Raw genomic sequence first — 24817 nt, 5'->3', positions numbered from 1 at the left:
AGGCGGTGCCGGTATTTTACCGGCATGAGCCATGGCGCTAATAGCGCCATGGCTCACCGCCTACCGTGTAATGAGGCCCTAAATGTTTCCATAGGGTTGAGCAGTTCACTGGGAGAAGAGAGATGATAATGGTGAGACAGTGATTGCTAGTTGGCAATGATTAGGTTGTTTATGAGCAAGGTTTTGTGATCAGTTCATTAACCTGCATTTGAACAGGTGAGGACGTTGGCATGTGGGGCTGATTCTTAGAGTGTCGATGAGGTGCAGAATGGCTGGAGTGGCCTTGCCTTGACAGACAGGTTCAGAATAAAATTCTTAGAAAAAAGGGCGACATAGGGCAAGAGATAAACACCTAAGAGCTAAGCATTTTTCTGAAATGGACCAAAGACACTGATCACTGGAGGATCCTTGTTGCCCTCCCCATCCCCGAAAGGATGCGTCTGGCATGATCGTCCAGTCGTATGTCAGTTTGTGTAAGGCATGAGGCTCTTTACCTTGTTTATGTGTTTCCACCATTGATGGGAGTTTGCAACACACTCTAAAATGCAGACCCAGCACTCTTCCTCCCATGATGCCTGTCCCCATTGTTTGTGTAGGTATTCCTACATGATCGTCATGTGTTGTCTGGAATTATATCATAGTTAGCAGGGGGGACTACCCCCTTTTCACTGTTGCAATCTTAAGTAGCAGGAATCTGTGAATTAAGGACAATTAGATTTCCTTTAAAGACATTTTACTAGTTATACAATCACTCACCAACTAAGTTCTTGGAGTGGTACAAGACCTTTTGGAAATGTAGTGACAGAGAGTAGATACACTGGGCATGATATGAGCTTGTTGTTATTAGAAATGGTAATGGCCACGAAAGGTAGAAGTTGCTTACTGTAACTAAATGGCACAAAATGTATTCTTATTAGCAGAAGGAATTGTGAGCTGTATAGGAAAGGGGACTATGGATTAGGAGTGCAAGAATCACTACTGTGAGTAAGATGCCCTTTCCCCTCTCTCACATACTGAGATGGGCATTTACCCAAACACTCACCCCTCTGGGAAGAGGAATGCATGAGGGACCCAACCAAAACTGAGCAGCTGGGGATTTCTTTCTGGAACTGAAATGGGTTATACTCGCAGAAAGGGTACAGTAATGCTTGCAGAACGTGTGTGGAAAGAGCCACATTTCGCCTTTGCACGTGGTTTGGAAGGGAACATATATTTGAAAAGCAACATATTTGAAAAGCAACGATCTAGCTTGAAGTGCGTTTTTCTGTTTCTGTTGCCCGCGTTTTGGGCAGCAAAGCACAAAAATAAGCTGGTGGACCTCTAACCATTCGTGTGATCTAAATAGAATTTCAGGTCCATGGAGATATCCAGGCCACATTAAAGCTATTCATCTTCTGCAAGGGAATTTGGGAAGAAAACAGGAAAGCAGATCTCCTGTTTGATGTGAAATGCTGAGGTAATCTTAATGAGGAAGAAGAGTGGGTCCATAGATCCATATTAGCCTTGCAAAATCTTGTAAGAAGATCCTTAGCCAGGAGTGCCTTAATTCACTCATACATATGGCTTAGGTGACTACCATCAGAAAAAGCAGGTTTCTGCAAGAGTCACTTGAGATCCATGGATTTCATTGGTTTTGAAGGGCTTATGTGCTAACACAGCCAGAACAATGTTTAATCTCACACATGATGTGGATACTTTTCAAAGTGACTCTTGCACTGGATTGGCCAAAGAAAGAGAAAATGATTCATAATCCGACTTTCTACATGCCCTAATAGCCAGCAGATGATGCCTTGTGTGCATCCATTGATATGGCCCGCACGAGAGAACCTCAAGGATGCTGGCAATATTCCCCAAAGACCATTGAAAGAATCTGATCCATTTGCTCTAGTACGTTTTCCTAGTGAAATCTTCAATTCCACCCACTCAATGGATTGCTTTTCTCCTACAGATTACTCATCAGATAGCGTTAGCTGCTCTGAAAACCTTTCGGAAGGGGAGGGTAGTGTACTTCGACTCAGCTGTCGATCCGTCTTGACTCGATGCAGCAGTGGGCGAGTCCGGACGTGACATCATCACTATGCCCCCATACTTCAATTCCTTTTTCCGGTGCGCCCGGCATGCTGCTCATCGGAACAGTACTCTCTCTCTCACATAGAAAATGTTCTGTATTGTTTGACAGTGTCTGCGTGTGGTGCCTCTGTGTTGTTCATGTCACCAAGGACTGTGGTGAAAATTAACCTGAAGCCAATGTGGGAGAGGGCTGCGAAAACCCACAGATTGGCCCCTGTCTGAATCTCCAGCCCACTCGACTGGCCAGTCGTCGTAGCTTGACAAGGAGGGGCGCACTCCGGAATAAGGAGGATAGGCACTGTAAAAAAAATAAGCGCTCACATTCGTGCAGCCATTCATCATCCTATTCCTCCCATAAAAAGAAGCAGTGTCATCGACACACGAACGATTCCGTTTTTTCTGGGGAACGCAGTAAATCAGACATCTAGGGCCGAGTGGGGTGCCTTTAAAGAGCAGATGCTTGTCATGTTTAAAAAATGTGGCTGCAGGTATGGGTGACACCTCGAAGCAGCAAGCTGCAGCGGCTCCAGTGGTGCCCGGAGACCCCAGCTCCAGTGGTGCCTGGAGTCCCCAGCTCTAAGGAGACCTTGTCAGCACTGATGCCCTCGGGCTCAGCGCCGACTGTTGCCCGACCGCTCATGCATGCCCCAGTCACAAACTGAGTTTTTCAGCACAATGGCAACAATGTTCAGTAACGATGATGACCAAGAGCCATTTGGCCACGAGCACACGTATTCAGGCTCTGGAGGCTCAACAAGCCCATCTGTATGGTCATGGTCAGGCAAGTGCCAAATATTGCTCCACGGTTGATAGCGTAGTGCCTGCTCCAGGTTGAAGTGCTCCAGCCAGACCTCTGTCAGGGTATGATCTAACTGACATTCTGGATGAGGGGGTCCCTACAGAAAGGGCAAGCCTTTCAACATAGCCATTGCTGATCCCATTGCCGCCTTGTAGCCGAGACTTTGTACCACCCCCTGCCCAACTTATGTGGAGTCACAAAAGTGCCGATTAAAAATGTGGTGTAGTGGGAAAATACCAGGCAATAGTAGCAGCACATTAAAGTTCTAATCCCGCTTCTCCACTTTACTGCATCTGGGATGAATCACAAATCACTCTTTAACCTGTGGCAAAGTTGCCTTATTTACTAAAATTGTGAGCACTTAAACAAGATACCAATATATATCAAAAGTGATTATTTGCACTCATTCAATGAGTTTGTACCCTGGGTGCTTTGCTGCGCAGACTTTAGTCAATGCAAAATGGATCCATTGGGACCCATTTAATTTTGCTTTTGCTCATTTCTAATTCGTTTGTGCTTTTTGCAGAGTCATCAGAACTACATTATACTTACTCTACTGCTTGCATATGAATGCGTGCCTCTACTATTGGGCATCTGACTTCGAAGGTCTGAGATCAACCAAGTGGGTTTACGATGGAGAAGGAAACAGGTAAGTGGCACTGCGTCATCCCATCAATTGATTTTATTTAGATTCAACAGTCAAAGAAGTCACTGGATGGAAACTGCTATAAATTGAAGTCATGTGTGCATACTCCATGTGGGAATACACAATGTGCCCCCGTAATCCTCCCACTCACTTGTTCCCTCTATGGGGAGCGCCTGTACAATGGGATTAGACTTGAAACAATCCCCCACACGCCCCCCACAACCCCCCAGCCCCAGCTATCATCCACCTCAGTCTCCATGACCATTTCTATGTTGAACATTTTTCTGATGTTGAGGGGGAAGGTCAATTTACATTGGCAGGTTAGTTTGGCAAATTGTTATGACCCAAAAAAAAAGAAAATAAAAGAAATACCACTCTTAACAATGTATACTACCTTTTTGAGGGATATGCATCGCAATAACAGCAATAATGAAGAAGAGGAAACAGTAGATAAAAAGGAAGGGGAAGATGGGAAGAGAGGGTTATGGTCGATGGCAAGAGTAAAAAATGGGAAACAGAAAATAAGATTTTTGGCATTCAAGTGGAGGATTCACCAGTCCAGCATCCACCTGTAAATGTGGCAGGAATTTCATTTTACTCCCAAAAAGTGGCCCCAAATTTGTAATGAGGCACTGTGAGTGGTAGTCATGAATCTAAAGTGATTCCAGTCCACAGCGGTACTTTACAAATGCAGCAGTGAGTGAATCTAAAGTTAGGGGATCAATGACATACCTAGATATTCACAGCAGCGAGTTCTACGTATTACCTGGAACAATGATGATAGAAAAGGGAATGGAGAGGGGGTATGATAGTGAGAAAGGCGGCTATGTGAGGGATAGCCCATGGCCAGCATTCTGCACCAAGAAGTCGAAAGCAATCATTGTGTGTCAGCATCACTTATAGTTCTCAATCTGTATTCAAGCCCATTAAATGTTTATTTGTTTGATAAGGTGAACAACTCAAGCTGTGTTTGGATTCTGTTATGAGGAAGGATGGGACAATTTGGAATGTCCCCACCTTGTGTCCAACAATTAACAATGCAGTCACGAGATGACCCTTCATGTATGACAAGCCTAGATTAGATGTGAAAAGTTATTAGCAAATCTTTAGATGCTCTGTGCCGCTTCACCCACCTGGTGAGCCATTCAACCCTGCCTCCTATGTGGTCATTGTTTAGGGCTGTGGATGTGCGTGTGGTTGGGGGACCTGTTAGTGAGATGGGCTTTATCATGTCATCACTCAGTTAGGAATCAGATACTACAGGTCTGTGATGATCCATTGAAGCCAATGATCGTCTGTCATGGATGCCATTCCACTGTGTTTGAGCACCAAAGACAGCCTGGCCATTTCATCAAGTAGGAAACTCAGCGGGGAATAAAATGCCAGTGTCTATGAATTCATTGGGAAGAACTAACTGCTCTCAGGCCTCAGCAATAAGGGAAACCATTCTCTCGTATTTCTTCACAGTTATATTCGATGCTATTACTGGGCAGTGAAGACGCTGATCACCATTGGTGGCCTCCCCGATCCTGAGACCATCTTCGAGCTCTGGTTCCAGCTCCTCAACTACTTCATGGGAGTGTTTGCCTTCTCAGTAATGATTGGTCAGGTAAATTCCTACTATCTCCCAGCTTCCCTCCCATCTCCAATGCTATTGCTATATGAAATGTTTGACTCCCAAGTTGATCAAAGTGCCTTGAGTAAGAGATGTTGCCCATTTTTGGCAACTGCCCATTCATCCTTTTTCAGAAATTGTTGTACAAAAGTGCATACACCAAAAACAGTTTTCATGACAGAGAATTTGATACATTCATTCCTATAGCTGCTATACTTAAATGTTAAATGTTAAATGTGAAAGGTATTTGTACCACGCACCGGTATTGGTCCCCAGGCGCTCTGGCGGATCTGTAAATGATAAGGGGGGGTTGGTTAGTCGGGTGAAGAGGGAGTAGGATAGTGAGAGGAGTGGTGTTCTGTTGGCAGATTCAACTCAGTGTACACCGGGTGCTGAGCTTTGGTGCGGGTATTGGATCGGTGTCAGTCCGCGTGTGCTGTTGCTCCGGCTTATGTGTTGTTGCAGTGTTGTGAAGTGCGTGCGGCTTGTTGTGCGACAGATGGTTGCTTGAGTTTTCTGAGTGAGATAAGTATGCAGAGTTTGAGCTTATATTGGTTAATGGGTTACATGACCTTTAGCATGCTAGCATTCACAGTTCTGTCTAAGTATGGCAGGCTAGTGTTTAGAAATCTGTCTAGGTGTGGGCATGCTAACATTCCTAACTTAATCTGGCTGCGGCGTAGGCTCATTTACGTTTAATACCAGAGCTGACATTACACTACACATTAGACTGATGTTTGAAATGATGCAGCAGCTGTTGTATAGTTCATCTTTTTTTGTATGGTATATGGGTCCTGCTGGAGCAAGCGCTGAACAAGCCTATTCACACTGGTTGGATGGCTACGGGGTACTATGGGTCTTCTTGTGCCAGGTCCAGTTGACTGTGTCCTGCAGGAGATGCTGGACTCCTCAAGCCCCTGCCAGGTCTCCCACAAGCAGCTGCCTAGATCCCAGTTGCACCCAAGTAGACCATCCCTATGTGAAGCAACTGGGGTAAATAGATAGGAGAAGCTGCTACTGCAGTTGGCATCAGAGTGAAACCATTGGATGATGCTACACAGTATGTTAAAAACAAAGGGGGGTCTGGGAATCTCTCTACCAGCACGAACACAGCCCAATGACCTGTTCTTGGGTGAATAACCCCTTGGAGAGACTCTACCAAGTCTTTAGCTCACTGTCCCTTTCACAGAGAAGAAATTTCCCCGCATATCAGCCTTTGTCCTGCCCAGGGGCAGTCCAGCGCCGAAATGCTAGGCAATTCTCCTCTGAACAAGAGTACCATCAGTAACCCCATACACGTGTTTCAGCCTTGTTGGGCATCATCAGTGAGGTGAAACTGTTGCCTCTCTAAGAACAGTGAGCAAGGGCTCCACGTCTGGATCGCCCTGTTAACTTAGGGTGAAACCCAAAGTTAATTTATTCAAAACTGTTCTTAGAGAGGCACCAGTTTCACCTCACTGATGATGCCCAACAAGGCCCAACAAGGCTGAAACACGTGTATGGGGTTACTGATGGTACTCTTGTTCAGAGGAGAATTGCCTAGCATTTCGGCGCTGGACTGCTCCTGGGCAGGACAAAGGCTGATATGTGGGGAAATTTCTTCTCTGTGAAAGAGACAGTGAGCTAAAGACTTGGTAGAGTCTCTCCCAGGGGTTATTCACCCAAGAACAGGTCATTGGGCTGTGTTCGTGCTGGTAGAGAGATTCCCAGACCCCCCTTTGTTTGCATACACAGTATGTTAAATCTGCCATCCCCTCCGTGGATGATTTTAACAGTAAACGTGATGAAACTATAGTCCTTTGAAGTGCCCTGAAGGGCAGCATTAAGCACAACATATTAACCCAGTACACATACACACAATCCTAGAGATTAGGGAATACAGGCTATATTTTGGAGCAGATATTTGGTTTACTGTTTTGACTGCAGAGGATGGTACATTTAGTGTAAGAACTGCTGTCGTATATGTCAGATATTCACGTCCTCAGTGATTGACTACGTGCTATAGTGAACAGATATTCACACATTTACTTACATAAAATCCCTTTAAAACAGAAGTTACATTTCATTAGCATCACTTTTAGGAATTACTTTTATCCTTGTTTCATCAGATTGTTCACTTGGTTTCATTTTAGACCTCTCTCTCGATTACTGCCCCGTTTCCAAAATATCGTAGTCCTGACAGTTTTCTAGTGTAAAGAAGGAAATAATGGCACACCCCTGGTGGATTCCCACACAGTGGTGCAGGGTGTGGTTATTTCGAGATTGGGAAATGTCCTTCTTGGTGGTCTTGCCATTCCTTCATCAGTTGAGTAGTCTTGAATGCAGCAGCAGGATTGGTGACTGATGCTTGGAAATTCCACCATGTTACCCCTATTTTGTTTCAACTTCACTGGTTACCCTTAGATTTTTTATTCAGTTTAAACTAGGTTGCATGGCTTTCAAGGCACTTTTCCTGTGCATGCCAGTATACCTGACTGGTAAATTGGGCCTAGATGGTGGCTGCAAAGCCACACGCATTAAGACCATTATAGGAATGGACTAATCTTATAAAACAGTCGAGACAACCTTTTTCAACTGCACCGCCACTATTGAAACACTTGTGTCTAGGCACGTTATAAATGCCATATCATATCATATCATATTGCGGTATTCACTTCCTATTGCCCTGCGTATCTGCTCTTCATTGCTGGAAGTCTTAGGAAAAAAAACAAAAAAATTTAATTTATTTCAGCTTGCTTTCCATATTTTGATTTTACTTTGAAGTTATATTTTTTTCTTGACTGCTGCTCTCTTTGGGTTTATTTTGTTCGATTTTATTTTTATTGTGCTTTTATTCATCTTTGACTGGTTGGACGCAGTGTTTTTTTGTTATCTTTTTTTGTTCTGGGTGCTGCTGCCTCCTGGTAAAGGGAGTTCTTTAAAAGAACTCTGAAAGGAAATAACACTAGGGGATTCCAATATGGCCGCCAAAGGGAGAGCACCAGGAAAGACGCTCTCCCGACCCCCAGAAGAAGAAAGCTAAACACGTGTTTCCCTCCCTGAGCACGGAAGCAGCGGCCCACTGTGACGGTGGTTGGCACGGAGAGCCCGCAGGGCAGAGGATCCTCAAGACACCTGGAAAGCGGTGTGGAGAGGGAGCCTAGCGCTGGTGGAGGGGAGAGGCGGAGTGGCCACCCGAAATGGTAAAGGAGAGGCCCCCTATGCAGTGAGGAGGTCGGAGAACAGGTTAGAGGAGCCAAGAGGACAGCCCAGCAGCCCCGTTAAAGAGGAGTCGTCGGATACGGTGAGTGGTGTGTAGCGGAGAAGGAAGCTCAGCAGTTCCGGAGAGGAGGTGCCGTGCTGTAGTCCAGCTGGTCCGGAGAAGAGAAGATGAACCACGGAAGACGGCAGGGGAATTCGACCAGACGATAGATCTTCCAACAGGCTGGAGCTGGGAACAGGAGGCCGGGCCGTATGAGCGGTGAGAAGCAGGCTCCCACCCCGCAATTCCCCGACAAACGTCAGGTGCAGTCCACGGACACATCCAGGGCCTGGACTAAACGGTTCTAAAGGGCGAAGGCACTTGGCAAGCACCCAGGAAAAGGGATACCCCCATCCGGAAGGGGGAGAAGGTAAACCTGAGGCAGACCCTAACTACAGTGGCCCAAAGAAAGGGAACAAAGGGCCCACTTACGAGGCACGGTGCACCATAAAAAGGAGAGGAAAGCTCACCCCCCCATCCGCAACCAGGGGGAACACCACCAGGGAGAGGCGACCAAGAAGCCCGGAGGGGATGAACTCCTTGGCTGAGACTAGGGGGGACACTGGGGAACTCCCTCATAGAGAGAGGGGGCCACACAGGAGAGAGCACTCACCCCCTGGAAAACCTGCCCCAAGAAGGCATGAGACTGAGAGGAAAAGAGGCAGATGACAACCTCCCGGCTAGACCTAGAAGACCTCCTAATAGGGGGGAAAGAAAAGGAGGAGATATAGCCCCAAAGACAGCTGGTTCAAAGAGGCAAAGTGGTCACAAGCAGGACCCCTAAGTAAGCAGAGATAAAAAAGGGACCCACCCCGGAGGCCTCAGCAAGGAAAAAGAACCACAGAGGAGGATGTCAAAAAACAAGGGTAAGGAACTGCAAGCAGCCCATAAAGGCACAAAAAAAACACTTGACACTCGGGTTTGTCTCCTCCTCCACATGGCCACCGTTGCCTTAGGTCCGCTCAGCGCCTGTAGAAACCAGGTGCAATTTTGTGAAAGAGGGGCCCATCCCATCTGTATCTTCTTTACTTGCAAGATTTCCATATCGGCCGTTCTCCACAGGAAGCCTTGCGATCCTCCTGCTAAATGGAGGAGGACGTCCGATAACCCAAACTTCTAAAAACCTACTGGGTCGATGAGTCTCTCAGAAACCATCCTCTGCTGCCAAGTGAATCCAGGGACGGTTCCTTTAAGACGAGGTAACAGTATCTGAGATGGATGGGGATGCAGATCTTACTCATATATCAATAATCAGACCGACTCAGGAAGTTTGTAAAATCAAGGCTGTTTTAATAACAAGTCTTTAAAACAGGGAGTAGAGTGGACATCAACGGACACCGCACAGCTCGCTCAATGAGTTCTCGAAAACATATAATAAAAAACATTCTTTTATACTAAAAATTCATCATAAGTGACGTCATGCTATGTGGCAAAATAAGAAAACCTACTAGGGGTTGTGGTTGGTCTATGGGGAACATCTACATATACTTTCTATGGGATACAGGGTCATGATTGAGTCTCTAAGATCACGTGGACAATTAAGCCCACCCCAAGTGCAAGTCATCTTCCGTGTCAGACTAATACACGACGTACTATTGGCTTCTCAAACTACAAGGCTCCTTACTACGTGGCCCTCTACAATTGGTGGGCATGCTTGTACCCTTCTGGAAAATTCCACTCGCTAGCAGCACACAAGCTGGTACCCCAAGTGCTGGGGGGTTGGCCTGGTCATGCCTCCCCACCCAATTAGCCCAACATCCATCATCACTCCTGCGGTCTGCCATTCAATTAAATCTGTTTGAACTCTGCCTTGCAGAGGCTCACTATGCCTGAGAATAAAAGGGAGTGTGAGCATGGCCTTATCTTCTGGTCGCAGTGTAGCTCACCCAAAGTCTATTTTTATCTGACCATATGACTGGAGACCATGTTTTTGAGCTCCTTCGTTGTATTTAATACTATTAAATGAAGAAATCTTGGCACTTCCATTGGTTTTCCATAACACCTCAAACAGGAGCTCAGCCTACGTCTCACGTTCATGTATCTTCTCGAGTAGATAACTAGGCTCTCGGCGGCCCCGACTCTTAACATTGGGCCAGGCAGGCCTTTGCGAATATTCCTTCGCCGTCAGCTATTCTTATTATGCTGCGTCACACTTCCAGCCCTTTCATTCACCGGTTCCAAGTTTGCTAAAATGCGTTATAGAACATCCAGATTCTATACATTCCTATATATATACATTGGCGCATCGCATGCAATCTATTCACTACATAGCCAGCCTTATGATTACTTTGTCTACTTGCGTTACTGTGTCTGTACATTTGTAAAATGGTTTTGCATTTGCTTCAGTGTATAGCCGCACGTGCAGTCTTCATTTCGCTCCCGAAATGTTGCTCACTTCGTTACTTTGTCATCAGATTCTATAAGGTCTATATTCTTTCTTCATTCGTATCTCTTCTGGGTGCGTCACTTCTGCTTTATGTGATGTCACCATTCTTCTCTTCATTCATTTTCACACTGCTTCCAGAATTTCCTTCAGGAGACCGTAATTTCTCCACGAATACATAATAATGTGAGATATTTTTGTAATATTTAGTATACTCACTTATTAGAATGATACATAGTTTGTAATGCCTTTTACCTATAAGACATGGATTTTATTTACGGTTTAGTCAATGCTCAATTGTTGTGTTCCTTTGAAGATTTGAAAATAAAATGAAGACAAAAAAGGAACACAGCCTAGCACTATGAAATACATTGAATATGTCTGCTTTTAGATGAGACCTCCAACATGGGCTGTTATCAAGGAGATGGTGTTTTGTCTTTAATTCTGGTGACCACTTTAAGGTTCAGGCTGACATGTCTTGTTTCGGCCAACATATGATGCCAATACTCCATTAAAAGGTAGTTTCCATTTCCCTTTCCCATTCTTGCTTTGCCCCAAGAGTGTGTTGACATTGATAGCCTGCAACTAGAGTGTACACTGAGCTTACACAAAGCAGTCTTAAAGACTTAAGGCCTCATTACAAGCCTGCCGTCCGAAAAGAAACGGTGGCGGTAAACCCGCCGCCACCATTGTCTCCGGACCGGCAGACTACAAGTTCTGCAGGCGGGTGGTGTCAATCCTGCCAGGTCTGACCTAATGGACTCCATGGGAATGGGGATTAACGGAATTACGCCTTCGGAATTACCGTGTCACCGGGGTTGTAATGCCCCGGTGATTCCGGCAATCACGGAGGTGGTAATTCATTCCGGGTCCGGCAGCAGCCTGCTGGGTTTTCCGGCACGGCTATTACTGGACTCGTAATGAGGCCCTTAGCCTAAATTCACTCTGAAAGTAATTTAAGAATGTCATGCAAACCAAGTTGTACAGCTACCAATGTTCTTCAGTACTTCTAGAAGGCCAGCTGAACAGATGACAAACAGTAGATGTATACAGCAGATGTAAAAATAGCATTGGAGTGTTACCGACAAATAACACAATTCTTTTGAAAGGGTGACCATTTAATCATAGCGTGTGGTTCTACAAAGGAAAGGAATGGTGGTACCTAAAAAAGGCATCACATGATGACTGCTAAACTGAGCAAAACACTCCTACTTATTGAGAAACAGGCACCTGACTAACAGGACAACAGCACACTCTCAAAAAAGTAAAGCAGCTACTGTGTCCCTTATGGTGAATAGTTTGCATCAAGACATTTAGAGAGAGGCCACTTAGAGGTCTGTCCACACTTTTACACAATGTGACTGCCTGGACCTTGACAGAATGAAACTGCGGCAAGCTGTGTTGAAAAATGTGCTGATATAATGCAATAGCCTCTTCCATCTGGCCAGGTATGGGGAATACTGCCTACTGTTCTAAAGGATAAGACTGAGTTACTTACCTGTCAAATTGAGTTCTCCAGTATGGACATCCAGGGATTGAAATACAGATTTGATGAGCACTCAATACATGCAGCTCCTGGTTATTGGGCATTAACCATTAAGCAAGAGGTACCTGAGGGTAACGGGAAATGTCTACATAGCTTTCCGCAAATCTATCTTCCACATGAGATGCAAACTATAACTTTTGTCCAATTATAAATGAGCCAATATGCTTTAAATGTCTCGTAGATGTGTCCTAATGTTCTTTTTATGTAAACTCCCACCATCCCTCAATGATGCATTGTATATTTGTATAGCACCTGATGTGCTAATGAGTCAAACGTAGCTCCTGGTATCTTTTGTTTTCAAGTTTAGGCTACAGGCAGAAATTAAATGGCTTCCATCAAATTCAATCCCTGAAACGCATAGAAACGTACAGGCATCCCACCCATTTTCTCCTTGAGGCGACCATGTGTTTTTATGGATATGTGTCTTGATTTCTTCACAAAGCTGCTATATTAAAAATTGGAAGGTTGGTGGGCCCATATTTCATGAGCTGTCTACGACTCCCATTGTCTACAATTTGGGCCTTTTATAATGACAGTGATGGGTTACAAAAATACGTTTTTATATAGATATGCACAAGCACACATTCTTCTCTGGTACCTATATTCCTAACCACTTCCTTGCCTGATTTTATCAGGATGTTTGCTCTGGAGAGTACATTAACAAGTAAGTAACCATAGTAACCAAAGTAACGCTAAACCACGGTTCAATAGCTCCCACCTCTCTATCATACAGGAAACCAGATGCCTAGAAAGAGGAAAGAGCCTGCAAAAAGACCCCATGGTCTGCGATCAGAACACCACTTGAGCTCTGCTACAACAAATACAAAACAGCCATATGCAATGCCAAAGCTAACCATTAACTCCAAGATCTCCAAACCACCACCAATCGTACATAGAAATTATTCAACATTGATACTCTGGTGAGAATAGGCCATAACTCAAAGGGACGACTTTCTCGCATCGATGGGACAGGGAAATTTGCTGCCTGTGAGCTCAGAATCAGAATGATCCCACAATAAGAAACCAGAGTCCGCTTTTAAGAGATAATAAATTAACAACTCAAAAAACATCAAGACAATACCTGTCTAGTCTCTGGCGAGTGTGTGGACTGACTAATGCCAAACCTAATGAAAGAAGAATATTATCGATAGAAAACAAGACGACTTTGACAAAGCAATGTGTCATTGAGGGATGGTGGGAAAAACAATGCAGGAACTAAAGTGAATAGCATCCCGCCCAAGATCGTGCACTGCCCCCGCCACTGGAAACACCCACAATCTGAAGCCAAACTCCTTACGTGATGAAGACCAACCCCCCTGGGACTGCACCCATCAAAGATATGGGGGCGGTTACAAGCAGACTCCCAGGATTCCAATATGCCCTCCTTTGGTACCCCAAGACCCTCGGGGCCAGAGGAAGCAAACGGCAGAAGTGCCCATATTATGTAAAGAGCCTGAGGCTGGCCCCATCCAGATCAAATAATCTGCATAGACAGGAATCTCTTTCCCTTTAAGGGAACAGGGTTGCAACATTTATAATTCACTGGGAATGTTTTGAAATATGTTATTGTTCGGCACGGATGGTGAAGAAAGCATTTATGAAAGGTAATGCAGCCTGTGCAGGTAAATGTTGCGCTTAACAAAGGGGTGGAATGAAATGGAATAGATGCGCTTTACCCGCGCAAGCAAACCAAGAAATGAGCATTGTTCTCGAACTCCTGCTCATGTCCACAGTGATTGCAAAGTTTCTATTGCTCCATGATGAAAGCATTCTATCAAAAATTAAAGACACCTGTTATTTGGCAAAGGGTTCTCTGAATTTTGGTTCACACACTACAAAGACAGAGGAACAAAGTTTAGCACAGGCAGTACCAGCAGGGGTCCAGAGGGGAGGGAAGGAGATTACCCATGTGTCCAGGACCAATTTAAAATCCAAAATGATGTCATGCCTTGATATAGCCTGAGGCCCATCACTTCTCATACCACATGACCAGAGACACTTGGGCCAATCACAGGCCAGCTCATCCTACATTACGTAGGTAAAATATTTGTCCCGGAGTACCACCTAGTAGGAGGAGCAAATGCCCTTTAAAAGCCAGCCATCGCAGTCAGTAGGGGTCATTCCCTATGAGAGGTTGCAAGAGGAAAGCAGGAGACCCCAGTTGTGGAGACATTGGGGTGGACAACTGGGCAGAGAAGCTGTTGTGTGGTAAGGTTTAAGAAATGTAGGGTCTAGAGGAGGGAGATATTGTTGTAGAACAGCAGGGACATACCCAATCTGGAGAGAGATATTGTTGTGTTAATGGAGCGACAGATTTTTGTAAAGCCAGTTTTGTATTATTCCCTACGGTTGGAGGAGGGGAAAGCAGATAATCTGTTGAAGAGTAAGTAGAGGGATATCACCATGGAGAGAAAAGAGAGGGATATGCCATTGAGGGGGCAGGAGGGAGATTTCCCATTGAAGCAGAGATTGAGACGGAGCTATATATTGTGAGAGATATTGAGATGGAGAGAGGTACTGAGACAGAGAAAGATATTGAGAAGTAGAGAGATATTGTGAAGGATGGAGAAATCTGGAAGGAAGTGGAAGATGGAAATGAAAGGATTCACAGAGGTGCGGTGATAGGTCACATTAAAGTACTTGAAGAGAAAACTGAGTTGTGTCAAGGAGAACGGGTACCATCAAAATAAGGACATTTATTTGGGATAGGAGGAAAAGATATACCAATAGGAGAAAGAAAGTGAGACTGATTGGCTAGTGCCGCAGCAACTTCGGAAGGAGGCTCTTCTTCTTAGTTTGATAGTTAGCTTAGTTATCTTACAGCGTTTCCAGAGGATGAGGGTGGTCCAGGAGAGATGGGAGAGTAGAGGCAGGTGAAGGTACACAGCAGTGCCAGGGCATGGAGGTTAGTTAGTGAGACTGCAGGAGAGCCTGCGAGGGAACACTGAGAGGCGGAGCGGCTGGGAGGAAAGATTAGGACCACACTTGTCTGTCAAACTCCACCAGTGCATACCACACCAGCCTGAAAGTGCGGAAGCTTCCACTGCTCCACAGAGAGAAAAGCCGGAGGAGGAACTCTAGGAGACAGGGCTAAGGAGTGCCCCACCAAAACCTGTCTACCTGGGAGCCATGGATCCATAGCCTGGGAAAGCGCAGCGAACCAGACACCCGTTTCCTGAGAGAGCCCTGAATGGAAGGAGACACCCTCTTTGAAGAGGGAAGACTTGCTGGACACTTTTTCTTTGGCAATTGGAAAGTCTAAACTTGCTTTGGTTCACGGTTTTCAGCTGGTGTTAGGATTTGCTGAACTTTGGAAAACTGTGCATTTTTATGGGGAAACCCTTTGGTGCAAGAGGGGGTGCCCATTCCTTTGAACCCTTTTTTGAGCACCAGACTGTCCCTCCACTCGCATGATACCCTGATAACTGGAGCTACCAGACTCACAGTTTTGTAAAGTTTTGCGATCAACCTTGACATCTTTGTTTATCCTTCTAAGCACTAGTTACATAAAACCCCATGAAAAATACTACGTCTCCAAGTCTCAGTTCTGGAACATGACAACATCGTCCTGTAGTGTCTCACTTTCATCCCCACCCACCCGCCGCCCCCCTCCGCCCCCACTGCTCTGCCTGAACATTATGTGCATTTTCACAGCTTTGTTTTATTTATTTTGTAAATGACAATGGTCAAGAAGGAACTTTCCGCACATTTCTCCTCATTTGAAGGCTGTGATATGTAATATGTTTATGTTTTGAGACTTTTCTCCGTCTCCCTCTTCTGTTTTTCTCATTGTGCTCAAGAATACTTTGTACTTGTGCATCATGGTTGCAGATGCATACAAAGGGTGACAGATTCTGTGGCAGAAATCACGTGTTTCCCTCATCATTGTTACTTTGGAATGTGTATTGCAAGCCTCCTGGGCGGGTTCTATTCTCAGCTTTCCTTCAATCTCTCATTTGAAGGGTTCAAGTCTCCGCCCATACCCCTACTCGCTTGTTTGTATGCATTGCGCCTTCCTTTACTCCCCATGCACCCCTCTCTTCTTCTGTACACTGGTGTGCTTTTTTCACTCACCTCGCCTTTTTATCTCCCATTTTTCTTCTCACTTCCAATGCTGTACACTACTTATTGGCCCTACCTTCATGTAATTGTATCTTCTACACTCGCCTCTCCTCATTCCTCCCTTGCTTGACGTGCATTGCCCTCTCCCTGTCTTCGGGCACCTCATCTTCCTCATTCCTTCTTTACACTCATTGCCCTCTCCCTGTCTTCGGGCACCTCATCTTCCTCATTCCTTCTTTACACTCATTGCCCTCTCCCTGTCTTCGGGCACCTCATCTTCCTCATTCCTTCTTTACACTCATTGCCCTCTCCCTGTCTTCGGGCACCTCATCTTCCTCATTCCTTCTTTACACTCATTGCCCTCTCCCTGTCTTCGGGCACCTCATCTTCCTCATTCCTTCTTTACACTCATTGCCCTCTCCCTGTCTTCGGGCACCTCATCTTCCTCATTCCTTCTTTACACTCATTGCCCTCTCCCTGTCTTCGGGCACCTCATCTTCCTCATTCCTTCTTTACACTCATTGCCCTCTCTTTTTCACTGACCTCACTATTACCGATCACAACTGCCTTCTATCGCCCTCATGCCTCTCCTCTCCTCCCTTTGCATGTTTTCTCACTCATCTCTCTCTGCCTTTACTTGGCCAGCCTCCTCGCTGTCTTCTCTCTTTCTTCTCTCACTTCACCCTATCCTCTTTTCCTTTTCTCTGACCTCTGTTTACACTCTGTCTCACTGCACCTATATAAATCTCTGCTTCAGGTTCACCCCCTTTCAACCTCGCCCGTTTCTGAGTAGCTTTGCCCTTGCCCCACTGCTGACTCTCAAACTCCCTCTCATCACGTCTCTTCTACAAGAACTTTAAATTGGTTGTATAGCCTTTTAAACTGAACTTCTCTTTCAGTTTCTCGTTCTTTACTCGCCCCTTCCTCTATTTCTTCTGTCCCACTCATTCTCTCCTAAACTATCCTTTCCGTGTAGCCCTTCTCTTTCCTCTCTTCTCTTCCTCACTGTTTCCTCTTTTTTTGGTTCATCTCTTGCTGCTTCCTCGCTTATCCTCTTCTCTGTCTCCTCTGTCTTCTTCCTCAGCCTCCTTCTCCCCTTCTTCCCTCTCTACTGTATCTGCATCTAAACTCTCCGTGACTCTGCCTGACTGCTTTGCTCTGCAGATGCGGGACGTCGTTGGCGCAGCCACTGCCGGACAGACATACTATCGCAGCTGCATGGACAGCACCATCAAATACATGACCTCCAACCGGATCCCAAAATCTGTTCAGAAGCGCATCAAGATGTGGTACGAGTATACCTGGCATTCACAAGGCATGCTGGGTAAGACACATTTATCCTTGCTAGCATCATGCATAGAGTCAAATACGGTATCCAGTCTTTTACTGACCAGTTTTCACAGCATATGCTTTACAGTTTTTTTGCTGCAAAAGGTAGATGGTAGATTTGCGTGAGGCAGTGTTGGATGGTGGGAGGCTGGGAACATAGGGATGAGTGGAATGGCATTTTGTGGCATAAAAAGTAGAAAACATTCAGTAAAACAGTGGTCGGCAAAAGCATGGAACTGTCAATCACATGTGCAGAAGTGGCATGATGTATGCCAGCTGTAGAATGCTTCACAAGCAGGACATTCACTCCTGGATTTACCCCGGAAAACTCACAGCCATCCACATCCAGAGAAATAGTATCAGGTATGATGCCTGCTGTAGGACACAGTGCCAGGAGTCACACACACCACTCTAACTGCAAGTATCATGCACTAAATGCTTTGCATTTGGGTTTGCTCCCAGTGCAGAAGTGCCACAATACCAATCTACAACACTGCTGTCAGGGTTCACAGTCAGCGCATTCGGTGTCAAGATTTGACAGCCAGCCAATAAACCTGAGATTCCCACTCAGATCCAGTTTTCAATGTTTAATGGACCTTTCTGATCCTACCCACCAAGCATGCTATGTCCGTGGACTGAAAACATGATGAGGAAAATATACCAAAAATGGTGATAAAGTACTGTACATGTCACCATTATATAATTATGAATGAGTTACACAAGGTAGAATCTACTGTACTACTAGACCATAGAACAGTTTCCTCCAAACTCATAGGCTACCTTGTGACCGGGGGGGGGGGGGGGGGGGGGGGGGGGGGGGGAGGCGCTGAGCTTCTGTTCCATAACAAAAAATGCAATTGAATATCATGGGTTCACTCATGCTTGGTATCGGCCCACCTAGCTTCACACTCCAGCTGCAGCCACCACTCTACTGTTTATCAGGGATTGAGGACAGTTTTATTATAAGTGGGCCGGTCTGGAAATAAAGTGCTGGTAATAACGTGTACCAGCACTTTTCTGGACTGGCCAACTATAAGTTTGCCGGTAGGGTGGAAGATTAACCTCTAGCTAATAGCTGTATGTATATCCACCACCCTAACAGAAAAACACTGCTGGTATTACCGGTCAGGTAATTCTGGTGCTGGTAATGCAGGTAAATCCCCCCATTGAGTCATGTGCGACACCATGGAATAGGGATTTACTGGTGTTTCCGCCACGTGCAATCTGCAGGCAATTCCGGCAGACCAAGTATTTGTATTTGTATTTATTTTATTTGTAACGCGCAAACCCACAGGCCCGGAGGCATCAGGGCGCAATTTGTACAGGTTACAGATATACATATGTACAGACATAATATTAAAAAATTTACACAGAGACAGTAGGTGACTAAAGGAATCTATCTGCATATACTACAGTTGCACAAAGACAGTAGGTGACTAAAGGAATCTATCTACGTATACTACAGTGATGCCGGTGCTGTTTGGTAATAACAGAGGACAGCAGGTCAGAGTGTGTAAGACAGAGGCGCTGAGCAGGGCTTAAAGCTGGTCAAAAAGCCAAGATCTAGTATTAGCTTTGAAAGTGTTAAATGAGTCTTCAGCTCTGATGGTAGCAGGGAGGGAGTTCCATAGCTTGGAGGCTAGGACAGGGAAGCTTGAACCCCCTGCTTTTTGCAGTTTAAATCTAGGGATCGCTAGACAGTGGGACTGGGCAGTTCTTAGTGGTCGGGAGGTCGAGTGGCCTGACAGTCGACTGCCGAGGTAGATAGGGGCCTTGTTAGCCAGGCATTTGTGCGTAAGGGCGAGTGTTTTGAGTGAAATTCTCTGCTTGACAGGTAGCCACTTTAACTTGGTTCTAGTTTCTGTGATATGCTGGTTACGGGGAATGTTTAGGGCGGCACGAATGGCATTGTTTTGGGTAGTTTGGAGTTTATTCAGGTTCTCTTGGCTGGTGCCTAGGTAAAGAGCACTACAGTAATCGATTTTAGCCATGATGAGGGTTCTCGCTAATGTGACACTGTTGGAGGTAGTAAGGAATGGTCTACAAGCTGCGATGAGTTTGCATGTGTATGCGGACGCAGATCTGACAGCATTCGCTTGTCGAGTTAATGATAGTGTAGCGTCAAGGTAGAAGCCTAATGTTTTAGTGTCTTTTAAGACTCGAATGTTATTACCGTCTATGGTGAATGACTGATAGGACGATTCTAGTCTGCTCAGGCGTTGTGCAGTGCCTAAGATCAGAAGCTCCGTCTTGTCATCGTTTAGGCACAACTGGTGTTGGGCCATCCAAGCTTGGATGACCAGGTAGACGTCATTAAGGGACTTGGTGTCAGCTAGATAATCACCAGTGATGGGAATGAGTATCTGGGTGTCGTCCGCATAGTTAGTATAGGAGACACCCAGATAGTCAAGCACATCAAAGAGTGGTTTAGTGAAGATGTTATAAAGTGTGGGCGACACGCAGGATCCCTGAGGTACGCCACAGTGAATTGGGGAAGGGTCGGCAGCTGCGGATGGGGCAAAGACTCTCATGGATCTATTGCTCAAAAAGGATTTGATCCAGGCTGCAGCAGAGGATGAGAAGTTGGCAGCGGAGTGGAGGTGCTTGCATAGGATCTGGTGGTTGACCAAATCGAAAGCGGCTGAAAGGTCGAGAAGTAATAGCATTGCTAGTTTGCCCTGATCCTTTAAGACCTCGATTTGGGTTTTAAGGTCTATTAAAGCAGTCTCCGTCCCGTGTCTGGGGCGGAATCCGGATTGTCGTAGACCTAGCAAGTTATTAGATTCCAAATAGTTTTGTATCTGGAGGTATGCGGCACGGTCTAAAATCTTCAGCAGAAATGGGACTGTGGTGATAGGTCGGAAGTTAGTAGGAATGCTTGGGTCAAGGGATGGTTTTTTGAGCAGTGGGATCACCCAAGCGTCCTTCAGGTTATCCGGGACAATACCGGATTTGAAGGAAGAGTTAATGAAGGCCGTAATGAATGGGGCCAGCTCATGCGCTGAGTCCTTAATAATAGGGGCAGGGCACGGGTCACCTTGGCAGTTGGATGGTTTAATTCTTAGAATTATGTTTTCTACCTCGGCAACGGTGAGCGGTGAGAATGTAAATGGTGTAGTATTAGCAGTGTCTGGAAGGGGGGCCCTGGCATCGGAGAGAGCGCGGTTGTCTCGCTTCAGACTGTCCTGCTTATCTTTAATTTTCACTTGTAGTGTGGAGATTTTATTTAGTAAGGCTGCTTGGATGTTGGCACACCATTTACTATCTTTCAAGCAAGTGCTAAGGGGGGCGACTGGAGTTTCAAGCTCTTTTAGGATTTTGAAGAGCTCCTTAGTGTTCGAGTCAGCTTGCATAATGCGGTTCTTAAGAGATTCCTTTTTTGCAGTGATGATAGCATCTTTATAAGAGAGTGAGGCAAGAAGGAAACCATCTTTGTGCTCTTCAGAAGGGTGGCTTTTCCATCGATTTTCAGCACAACGTTTCGCTTTGCGGAGTAATCTTAACTGTGGGGTGAACCATGAGTTTGTAATTTAGCCTTCCTAAGTTTGATAGGAGCTATAGAGTCAATGGCCGTTAGCATTGTTTGGTTGTAAGTGTCTGCTAAGGAGGTAGGATCAGAGCAGGTGTTGGTAGCTGCATTAAGGGTCGGGAGTAACAGTGGGAGGAGTTTCTCCTTAGTTATGTCTTTTTTGCTTCTGGTCAGGAGTGCTGGGGCTATTGGAGTCGGGGTACGTGGGGTTGCTTCAATGTTAAAGGTTGTGATGTGGTGGTCAGACCATATACAGGGGGTGATGCTGAGAACCTTAATATTGCAGTTGGATCCAGCTAACCAATCAAGTGTTCTACCTTTGATATGGGTAGGTTCTTGAATATACAAGGTGAAGCCGAGGTCAGTTAGTACGTTCTCCAGGTCAGTTGCCACAGGATCCTTTGGGTCACCAAGACCTAAGTTAAAGTCGCCTAAAATGATTGTTTGTGAATTATTTTTAGTATTGTCAAGGAGGAGGGTGGAAATTTCACTGGCAAAGGACGGTGCCGGTCCCGGGGGCCTGTAGATAAAGTGCAAGGTGGCCGTTTGGTTGGGTGTGAGTGCTAATTTGACTGACAGCGACTCAGCTGATGCAAGTTTGGCATCAGGTATCACTCTTAGGTCGAGCTCATTTTTATGGATGAAAGCCACACCCCCACCTCTAGAGTGGGCTGTGGGACGGTCACATCGTGTGATGCCGTAGTCAGGCGGTAGGGCCAACGCTAGTAAGGGGCCAGAAGCAGCATGAAGCCATGTTTCGGATATAGCTAAGAAGTCAAGGTCAGACGTGGTGATGAGGTCAGCTATGTCTAGTGCATGTGCAGTGAGGGATCTGGCGTTAATAAGGGCACCCTTAAACCTGGGCAGTTTAACCCCTGTGGTTGTGGATTTGCATGAGGTAGTGATTGACGGTGATCCAGGTGGAGAGGCGTTGTTACGGGAGTGACGTAGGCGGAATCTGGTGCCTAGTCTCTTATTTCTGAGAGAGAGGGGGCAGGGTTGGTTGGGTGTAGGTTTCCTGGCGAAGTGTTCCAGCCATAGTGCTGGGTCATTAAGGTATTGGTTGATCTGGCCTACAGCGGGAGCTGCCAGGCTCATTCTGGGAGACACCATAAGTCGTGGGGGTGCAAGACTGAGGAGAGGCTGATCAAGTTTAACCCGGGGTGGTGCGGTTGTTACTGTGGGTAACTGAGTGACTTGGGCAAGTCGTAGGGCTAGGGTGTAGTATAGTGGAAGGAGTGCACTGAAGTGCATGATGGTAGTCCTGGTTACCTGAGTAAGGGGGAAAGAGCCAGGGAGGCACAACAATCAGGTGCATAAATAGGGGTCACCTAGATTCAGATTAGCAGTGAGAGGCAAAAGGTAATACAGTCAAATGCATAGGATGGGGTCACCTAGATTCGATTTAGCAGTGAAAGGCAAAGGCAATACAGTTAAATGCATAGGATGGGGTCACCTAAATTCGATTTAGCAGTGAAGGCAGTGCGATAATCATTACATAATACATTCCAGTGCTAGTGTGATTATGACTAGTATTTGGCACATTGAGCATATAATGGTGCTGAGCAAGTGCAGTAGTAAGGGTGATATGCGTAGCGATACAGTTGCATAGTGGTGAGATAATTAGTTAGGCAAGAACTAAAGCATCACTCAACTGTTAGGCAAGTATAGGCTAGGTGCAGTGTTCAGGTAATGGGCAGAAAGAGGCTAATGTAGCATCAGGTAGCTAGTCAGATATAAACTAGATACGACATACAAATACAAATGCATGAGGCTATTGACGCACGAATATCATGGTGTTAGCTGCAAGTAGGTACTTACAATGGATGTAAGGTCATAAAGCGAAGTCCAAGCTAAGTCTAGGTGGTTAAATCGCAACGCGCCGTTCAGCGGCAAACAGGGCCTTAGATGGCCTTCGGTGGGCCGGCTCTTCCGCCTGCCGGTGGGAGGCAGGGAGGAACCAGGATCTGGCCCAAGAGGCAGAAACGGTAGGACTGTTTGCCAGTATCCCGCCGGTAGACCCCTAATTGGGTGTGCTGCCCTTGTTTTGAACACCACTGAGGGTATAGCCTTGTTGCCCCTCGGCACAGATCACTTCCATACAGCAGCAGCTGCAGTGAGTTTAAAAGCATTTTCTTTGTGTGTTAAAATTGTTGTGCACTCCCTGCAACATGGCCTTCCTTTCCCGATTCCCTTCCTGTTCCTCCCCCGTCCTGGTTCCTCCCTGCCTCCCACCCTGCCGCAGGCCCCTGATTGGGTGTGCTACCCTTGTTTTGAACACCACTGAGGGTGTAGCCTTGTTCCCACTTAGCGCGGCTCACTTCAATCCAGCTGGAGCTGCAGTGAGTTGCTAATCCATTACTGCACTCCTGCCCATATTTAAAAGCATTTTCTTTGTGTGTTGAAATTGTTGTGCACTCGCCACATCGCGGCCTTCCTTTCCCGATTTCCTTCCTGTTCCTCCACCCTCCTCGTCCCCGAATGCCTCCCACCCCACTCCAGATCCCTGATTGGGCAGGCTGCCCCATTTCAGTGAACCCAGCAGGGCAGCACCCTACCTGTGCAGCCCCCTCAGTGAAGGGCCCTGAGGCAAAGGCCAACTCCTACAGTAGCAGCTTGTGTGCCGGTGTTCTCTGTGGAAGCATGCAGCACAGCCGTCAACCAACAGTGAATGACATATAAGAATGGTGTGGGCAGGGGCAACAGCCATTACTGCTTCTTTTTGAACTGTCCGTCCTGTCTTATTACTTTGATTAGCTAAGTTTGCAATCTGCTGCACGTCGCAGTTGTATGTTCTCCTATTCTGGCATTAGGTGATTTGTCATAGTTAGCCAGTGGGGCTTTTCCACTCTATCTAGAAAAGTCACATCTGTGTGCCTTTGCATTTGCTGTTGTGTTAGAAAATTAGGCTTTTTCTCTCTATCTAGGATAGTCGAATCTGTTTCTTTTTGCATTTGCTGTTGTGTTTGAAAATGAGGCTCTTTCCTCTCCCCAGGAAAGTTGAATCTGTGTATTTTTGCAGCTTCTGTTGTGTTTGAAAATTAGGCTTGTTCCTCTATGTAGGATAGTAAAATCTGTTTGTTTATGCATTTGCTGTTGTGCTTGAAAATTAGGCTTTTCATTCTTTCCACGAAAGTCTAATCTGTGGGTTTTTTACATTTGCTGTTGTGTTTGATAATCAGGCTTTTTCCTCTATCCTGAAAAGTCGAATATTTGTGTTCTTACATTTGCTGCTTTGCTTGAAAATTAGACTTTCCCTCTAACCTCTATCTAGGTTCTTTCCCTCTATCCGGATAACTTGCCTCTAGGTGTCTTGCTTTTCTGCTGTATGCTTTAACCTGGGGTTTCCCTTTATCCTGGACACTTGATTCTTGATTGTTGCCTTGCTGTGTGTTGAAGTTGGGCATCGTGGACTGCAGTTCTCCCTGTCTCCGTTCTTCCTACGCATGCTCTCCCTCCATGGTTCTTTCCCATATCTTCTCTAACTGCTACTCTATCATCAATCATTTCCCTCTTTCCAAGTCTGGAAGGAAAACGTTCAAGAAGGATCTCCTGGTCTCCAATCCAGGCCTTCCATTCGCAGACACCTATGTCAAC

At 45.9% G+C, this 24817-nt stretch overlaps 1 protein-coding gene across 6 annotated transcripts in view; it reads left to right on the top strand.

Annotated features, from left to right (window-relative positions):
• CNGB1 (cyclic nucleotide gated channel subunit beta 1) overlaps positions 1-24817 on the top strand; it is a 1007057-nt gene that overhangs the window by 868326 nt on the left and 113914 nt on the right. For all 6 annotated transcript variants that reach the window (XM_069654372.1, XM_069654395.1, XM_069654388.1 and 3 more), the window contains 3 exons: positions 3396-3518; positions 4983-5124; positions 17527-17686. In XM_069654372.1, the coding sequence (XP_069510473.1) occupies positions 3396-3518; positions 4983-5124; positions 17527-17686 (425 nt within the window). The remainder of the gene's footprint in view (positions 1-3395; positions 3519-4982; positions 5125-17526; positions 17687-24817) is intronic.

Source organism: Ambystoma mexicanum, chromosome 1p (genome assembly GCF_040938575.1).
Source record: "Ambystoma mexicanum isolate Mex_15411 chromosome 1p, UKY_AmexF1_1, whole genome shotgun sequence".
Classification (NCBI taxonomy): Eukaryota; Metazoa; Chordata; class Amphibia; order Caudata; family Ambystomatidae; genus Ambystoma; species Ambystoma mexicanum.
This window is presented reverse-complemented; position numbering and strand designations above follow the sequence as displayed.